Genomic DNA, 7,410 nt, shown 5'->3' on the forward strand with positions numbered 1-7,410 from the left:
TAGGGTACCTCATCCGTCAAGAGTTGTTTGAGACTGTGGAAGAAGGTCTGGAGGGTTTGGACAAGAATTCAGAGCTTCCTTGGAATGAAGAGGAGATCGGTCTGGATGAGCAAGAGGAGACCTCACACTTGGATTCCTTCTTGGCGTCAATTGGCCTGTTGGACTACGGTCCTGTGTTCACCCGTGAACACCTGGATCTTGACGCCCTCATGCTTTGCTCAGATGACGATCTTAAAGGCATCCGCATCCAGCTGGGGCCGCGCAAGAAGATCCTGGAAGCGTCAGCTCACAGGAAAGCTGTGCTGGAGCAGCCTGGCGTTATGAAGGACACCTTCCTTTAATAACGTGCACCACTCAATCCCGCCATACACAAACATTCACAGTTTCTCTCCACTGACACCATCATGTAGTTGTTTCATAGCTCACTTTCTGTGATTTTGAAGATTGTATGAAGTAACACAGCAGTTAAAAATGTCCTTATTGTAGTAAAATAAGTTTAATCTCCAAAACAAACATCTGACTTGTATGAGAATCAACCATTTTTTCCCAAGAACATGTTGATTGTTTTCATCTTTCAAATTAAAGTATCTTGCATATATCTAAATAAACACTGTTCATGTCTAGAGGTCATGCCTATCTATCTATCTATCTATCTATCTATCTATCTATCTATCAACACTGTTCAGGTCATGCCTATCTATCTATCTATCTATCTATCTATCTATCTATCTATCTATCTATCTATCTATCTATCTATCTATCTATCTATCTGTCTGTCTGTCTGTCTGTCTGTCTGTCTGTCTGTCTATCTATCAATCTATCTATCCCTGAACACATTCTTCGACACATAATATATATGGTATGGCATTATGGCATTTTAATGTCTAATGACAGATTAAATCAGATACAAAAGAGAGGCATTAATTTGGCAGTAACTTCATCTCAGATAATGCATTTGAGACGTAGCGACTAACGTCTGCAGCTCCATAACCTTGTGAAGCAGCCGCAGGTCCTTCGAGGAGACAATAAATAGGACAATTAGTTGAAAATACACTGGACAAAAGTATTGGGACACCCCCTTCTAATGAACAGGTTTGACTACTATAGTAATGAGTACAAATCTTAATGTTTAAGCATATAATGCTATTCTAGGGAATTGTGTGCTTCTAATTTTATAGCAACAGTTTGGAGAGGACCCTTTTCTATTCTAACATGACAATGCCTCTGTGTATGAGGCAAGGTTCAAAAAGAAATGATTGATTCAGTCAGTGTGGAAAAACTTGACTGGTCTGCAGAAAGCCAGCTGAACACCTCTGGTGTGACTTTAAATGCAGACCTTGAGCCAAAAACTCATCACCAAACACTGTGACTTGTACATATATGGGTACAGTCATTTTAGACACTTCCAAAACTGTTGCAACAGTGATGGAAATATAATTTTTAAATACATGAATTATGTTTCCATCTTTGTTGCCACAGTTTTGGAAGTGCCTTTTTCTGTTCTAAAGAAGGGGGTGTCCCAATACTTTTGTCTATATAGTGTATGTATAAACTAATAAGCTACACAATATAAATATATTTACACAAAAATACATATTGTATACACACACATAGATACACATACGTGGTATTGCAGTTAAATGGGTGTTTCCCACATGCATTTAAAATGAGTTCTATGTCTAGTGTTGTCTGTTGGCACCCATGTTTTATTTTGCTCCTGTGTGAACTGGAGACGTTAAAACGGTTTAATCCCCGATACAACTGGCTCATTGTGTTACCGCAGTGAAGGCGCGTCTCATCCTCAATGAACCGAGTCATTCAGGATGTGCGGATGTGACATTTGACAAATGAACGCAAGTGCTGGCGAACGCACAGACAGGTGTCTGATACGAACCTTTTGGGCTGCTTGTGAACAATACCCATCACTACCAGCCTCATGGTCGGCCGTAGACCCCCTTTGATCTCCCCAACATAGTCCTCCTCCTGCAGGAATAGTGCTTTACTGTCATTCAAATGTCTAATGCTATAGTCAGGGAAAATACTCATATTTATGAATGTACTGATTTAAAATCATTACGATATCTTAATCGCTCCGAGACATCCTTTTCACAGTTTACATTTTATTTTAATATCCAAATTATATGTTAATATGCAAATGACCGAGTCGTATCCTTTATAAATGTAGCAGTCTCAAATATAGGATATATGACACATTTATCAGTCATATATACCAGTCCAGTGAGTACATCACTGTGTCAGCACAATCTATCAATCTATCAAACTCTAAAATCATCGTCATTATACTTACGTTTCGGATGTTCCCCTTATCTGTCATGCTTTCCTCTGTCGCGAAAGGCTTTAGTTTAGTCGTGCGGGTGTTGCGTTTCAAGCGCGAGGACAATAGCTGTAACGCACGGAATTGATCATCGCAGTGCGCGACTCGCGAGACCAGCGTCGAATCCGCGAACCCCGCCTCTCGCCACTGCGTTGCCATAGTAACTGTCACAGGCAGAGTGATGACAAAAATACAGTAGTGACTCCAGCACATATCAAAATAAATGAATGAACGAATCTCTGCTCGTTATGATAACATATACCAAGCCTCGTGATTCCAGAAATACACTAGCTTACCAATTACGCAAAAAACAGGTAAGTTTTGAAGTCTTTATTTGAATAAGTTTAATAACTATGCGTATTATTTTACACTAAAGGCGCAAGTTATACCAAGATTAACCCTAATTCACTTGGGAATAAGCTCATATAATGGTGGAATCACAAACATGGACAACACACTGAGGAGACATAATTAGCTCCCTAGTCCCAACAGGTGTATTGTTTCACGTTCCCATCTAACCAGTCCGGCTCTTTGTTTCTGCAATATGTTTTTACCACCCAGAGAGAGTTTCCAAGGCTTATAAACTCCAAATGACTGACCAGGTTTCCTAGTGTCATTCTCGAGGTTTAACAGCATGTCAGCATTTTTAATTCTGGCTGTCGTTACAATTTACATTTCTCAGTACAAATTCAAATAATTTAATCTTGCTAAATACGAACAATTGTGGCATCAACCCAAATAATGTGTATTAGAGCGCAGCAACGGAAACAAGAAAATATTTACGATTTAAGGACCTTCAAGACGATATTCACTGACTGTTAAGACATTCGTTGTTTAAATTAAATAAAATGACAGAATAACTGTTTAATGACACTTTACATCTGCGTAAAGCCTAACTATCAAAAACATTTTCACAATAAATCCAAAAATTTTAAGTCACAACAATCATCCACCAAAAAGTTTAACTGCAGATATAATACTGCGGGAGAAGTGGTTTATTTGGAGCTCTGGGAGACAAATAGTGCACGAAAAATAACCTAATTGTCTTCCGCCAGGGGTCGCTTATTATAGTCGAGCAGAGAGGTGCAGCGTTTGAAGGCGTTTCTTTAAATCGTATTGATTACTTTTGAACATAATAAAATGTAATTATTTCATCTGTCAATTCAAATGATTAGTACCTAGATTTAAACTGAAATCAACTAAAGAAATGTCAATAAAACGTTTTTTTTAATCCTTTATCACAAACGACTGTGATTGGCTCATCTATCCAGCGCTGAGAAAAGTATCAGGAATCATTTGACTACATCAGCAATCGCGGTAAAGTTATTTCCATCTAAATAATGACTAGCAATTTAATTGTCACCAAAAAGAAGTATTGTTATTTAATTAGAAGTCCAGCCTATTGTGATCAACCGTTTCATTGCATTTGCCATTCCTACCCCCTCTTTCATATCTATTGTTTTGACCCTTGAACTGACAGCTCCGGGATCAGCTGATTGAGTCACATGACTCGGCTCTCTCATGGCCACACACAGCTGATGGCAAGCGCGTTAGAACGCGCTGTTCTCTAGTCTGAGATATAAAGGACAAACTCAAATCGTGAGTGCTAATTTAATCATTTATTTATTCTTGTACGTGAGCGTAAAACGATGTACTCACGTTTGACAGTGAAGTAAATTGGCTCTCTTCCAAACTATTTTAAGTGGGCAGTGTCTGTTGTTTTGATGTCATCATTTCACTTTTAAGAGCTGTTACATAAACCAAACTTTAAATCACACTAATCGCAATGTAAATACGGTATAGAAGTCGTCAACAGCCTAACTCCAAGAAATGCTGACATCAATTCTGTAACTTTTTCTGCTTTAGAATAGTTTTTAACCTAACTGATCTTCTCACTTGAAGTCTGTACATTTTTGTTGACTTTGGATTTATTATTATTATTATTATTATTATATCTTATCATTATTATTTTTTTAAGTAAATGCTTTTCTGGACCTTTATAAAAATGTGTGCATATTCTGAATTTGATTTGATATGTAATTTATGAGATGGTTACAAAACTGCTTATGATTTTTTTCTTTCAGTTTCCATCCCCTCCTATCTACTGTAGATGTGGAATACTTCATAGCACATCTGAGGCCAGTAATCTTTCCGTGGACCTCAACAGACTGCTGAATCAAAGCGGACTATCTATCATGCATCCGTTTGGCCGTGAAGAAGAGACCTCCAGACGCGAGCTCTTCGGCTTCTTCACGCGGTGTTTGACGCGCGGTGAGTGGGAGCTCGCGGCAGCCTGCGTGGGTCAGCTCGGCGATGCGAGCGGAGATGATCCCCATGGCCCACACAATATCGTTAAAGCCATCGTTACCCACCCATACCCCCTCAGGTGACTACAGGAATGCTTATTAAAGTCACAAACGAACCAATACCGAGAACAATAATGTAATCAAATCCATTTTCCTCTTTCTGTGGATAGTGGTTACAATAGTTATAGTAAACTTTTGGTTGAAACTGTGGTTACCATTATAAGAGGTTCTTAACATTTCGTTATGTTGAGGGTTCAAGAGGCTAAAGTTAAGATATTTTAGGAAACACATCAGTTTTTCTTTTGTTTATACCTAGATGGGAAACAGTGGGCAGCCCTCACAGACTGGCCTGGTATTGGCTTCAGATTCTGGAAACACAGACTAAAATAAAGGTGTGCGTTTTCTGCTGGATATCATTTTTAATGGATGCTTCAAGTAGGAAGCATTCATCACTGTTATGGGTAACTCATTTTCTGAGCCAGATTATGGTTACCTTTTCTGCAGGTGAGCGGGTCTGTGAAGAGAGAACTGGAGTTCATGTTGCTTCTCGAGGAACTTGGAGATGTGCCACTGTCTGTGCTTAAGGTATGACAAATTCCAACTACTGTATGTTGATTCCAAGTGTGTAGCATATAAAGTAAGATAGTGCTGACACTGTTGTAACAACTTTATGGCCTTTTATTGACAAACCTCAGATTATTTCCTTTGCTTTGAGCTCTGATAAGTTGACTCTATTAGTTGATGTTGTGCACAGTTGAGCAAGACATACAGTATAACAACATTTTATTTTTGCACTTTTTTTCCATTCTGACAAATATTGCATCCCTTTTCCATGTTAAAAAATCTTAATTTTGCAATAGACACTTTTTAAGTGACTGTTTCCAGAGGTCTAAAACAGGTCTATTGTCATTAGTGAAAGTGATGTATGAAGTGTGACTTACACAGGAGTCAATCTCAAACCAAGCAGTTTTCTGTTGGTCAGTGTGGCAAGTCCGTTCAACCAAGATTTGCAAAACCTTTTGCCTTAAGCTAAAATCCAAATTCCATGGAATCCTATTGAAATGATTTTGCCCTTGAAATTTCAATTATTTATTTTACTGAGATGTATATAATCTCTTTGACGGCCTCTGTAGACATGATGTGTGTGTCCTGAAAGATTTATACACTATAACTAAAAGACATGTTTATTTCAAATTATATTCATTTTAAATTACATCATTTTTGTTTTTTTCAAATGTGCAAAATGTGCTCTAATAATATTAATACATAATAATACAATATTTAATACAAAAACATTAATGTGCCTCCCCTTACAACAACATATTTTCTCTGTAAACAATCACAGCAATTAACAAATGACAGCAATCCAATCAATTCTACAAAATCAAGTGTCATCTTACATTTTTTTCACATTTGAGAAGTCATTTCACTCATATACGTCACAATAAAGAAGAAACAATGATCACAATTTGTGTTTCATGCTGTCTTTACTTTGCTCTATGTCTTCTATAGGAGCTGCATGAAGCCTTCCTGTACTCTCAGGAAGTAAAGGGAAACATTCCAGGTGATTGCACCACTCCACTGAGCGCTGCTGTTCTATCCTGCCTCCGTTCTCTTTTAATCCGCCAGCAGCCGCAGCTCTGCCACTCTCTCATCAGCTTCCTTCAGCACTCAGGCCACTCCAGAGACCACACCTTACAGGATGTCTTTATCCAGCACCTCACTGAGCGAGTGAACGTGCCTGTGGAAGAGAGGAATGAGAAATGGGTGGAAGAGGTGTGTTCAGCGCTGGCCTTAGCACCATGGGGGCCAGAGAGGTCAAATGCTCAGCTAGAGACCCTGTGGAAGGGTTTGTGGTCAGCTAGAGAAGGGCCCATGACAGAGGAGAGAATTCTGGGATGTCTGCTGAGGCCGCAGGGTCAGGGTCAGGGTCAGGGTCAGGCTCAGGCTCTGTTGACGTCGTACAGCTCCACAGCACTCAGGCTGCTCAAAGAGAAACTGCTGAGAGAGGCTCCACAAACACAGGGTGAGTCAATTAAGTTGACTGTGATCATACAGACAACCAGGTGCAGAATCACATTTTATTTCTGTGATAATCTGTCATTTCTTTCTATGAATCTTCTAGAAAAATGCTGAAATTGAAACTCTAGTAATAATAGATTTGTCTGTTTTGTTAAGGATCAATGTACAATGTAATATTTTTTTTGGAAACCATGATAAATGTTTTCAGGATTCTTTGAGTAGATAGTTCAGAAGAACAGCATTTATTTGGAATACATTTTTTGTGACATTATAAATGTCTTAATGGTATTGTATCTGGAAACTAAAACTAGAGCAACTGTAGGTCAACTGTAATTTAAAGTCTTAAAAGGCAAATCTAAGCCACCATAAATAGTGGTATTGATTCCAATGTATGTGTTGTGTTTTAAGGAAGAGAAGGAGGTTGTTACTGGTGTGTGTGCCACCTCCTTTACTTTGACTTTTCACACTTCTGCTCATGTGGTTGCTGTTCCCTCCCAAACCATGTTCAGTTGTCACACCATTTGCATGTGATCTTTTTTTGAAACAGACATCATTGTTTTGTTGCTAGGACTGTCACGATAACAACTTTTTGTTGTGCGATATATTGCCACAGAAATAATTGCGATAAGCGATATTATTGTCATTTTAAAGACCATTTTATGCCACTGAATATATAATCATAATGTAACAGCATAGTAATGCAAGAAGGCCTACACTAAAGAATATTTAGATCATGGAAATTAAGTA

General features: G+C 38.5%; 1 protein-coding gene across 1 annotated transcript; it reads left to right on the forward strand.

The window, feature by feature from the left end:
- Positions 1–3,856: 3,856 nt before the first annotated feature.
- On the forward strand, positions 3,857–6,777 carry LOC107548681 (zinc finger FYVE domain-containing protein 26-like). The gene is made up of 6 exons (XM_016229468.1): positions 3,857–3,934; positions 4,446–4,721; positions 4,958–5,033; positions 5,146–5,226; positions 6,154–6,667; positions 6,767–6,777. The coding sequence occupies exons 2-6, from the start codon at positions 4,531–4,533 to the stop codon at positions 6,775–6,777; spliced, it is 873 nt and encodes a 290-aa protein (XP_016084954.1). The 5' UTR covers positions 3,857–3,934; positions 4,446–4,530.
- The last annotated feature ends 633 nt before the right edge of the window (positions 6,778–7,410 follow it).

This window comes from Sinocyclocheilus grahami, unplaced genomic scaffold, assembly GCF_001515645.1.
Source record: "Sinocyclocheilus grahami isolate Dianchi unplaced genomic scaffold, SAMN03320097.WGS_v1.1 scaffold353.1, whole genome shotgun sequence".
NCBI classification, from domain to species: domain Eukaryota; kingdom Metazoa; phylum Chordata; class Actinopteri; order Cypriniformes; family Cyprinidae; genus Sinocyclocheilus; species Sinocyclocheilus grahami.

What these genes read in the sequence shown, in the direction of transcription:
- LOC107548681 (XM_016229468.1), top strand. Translation starts at nt 4,531, where the DNA reads ATGCATCCGTTTGGCCGTGAAGAAGAGACCTCCAGACGCGAGCTCTTC. An exon ending in AAACACAGACTAAAATAAAG is followed by an intron (nt 5,034 to 5,145) that starts GTGTGCGTTTTC and finishes CCTTTTCTGCAG; the next exon opens with GTGAGCGGGTCTGTGAAGAG. An exon ending in TGCCACTGTCTGTGCTTAAG is followed by an intron (nt 5,227 to 6,153) that starts GTATGACAAATT and finishes TGTCTTCTATAG; the next exon opens with GAGCTGCATGAAGCCTTCCT.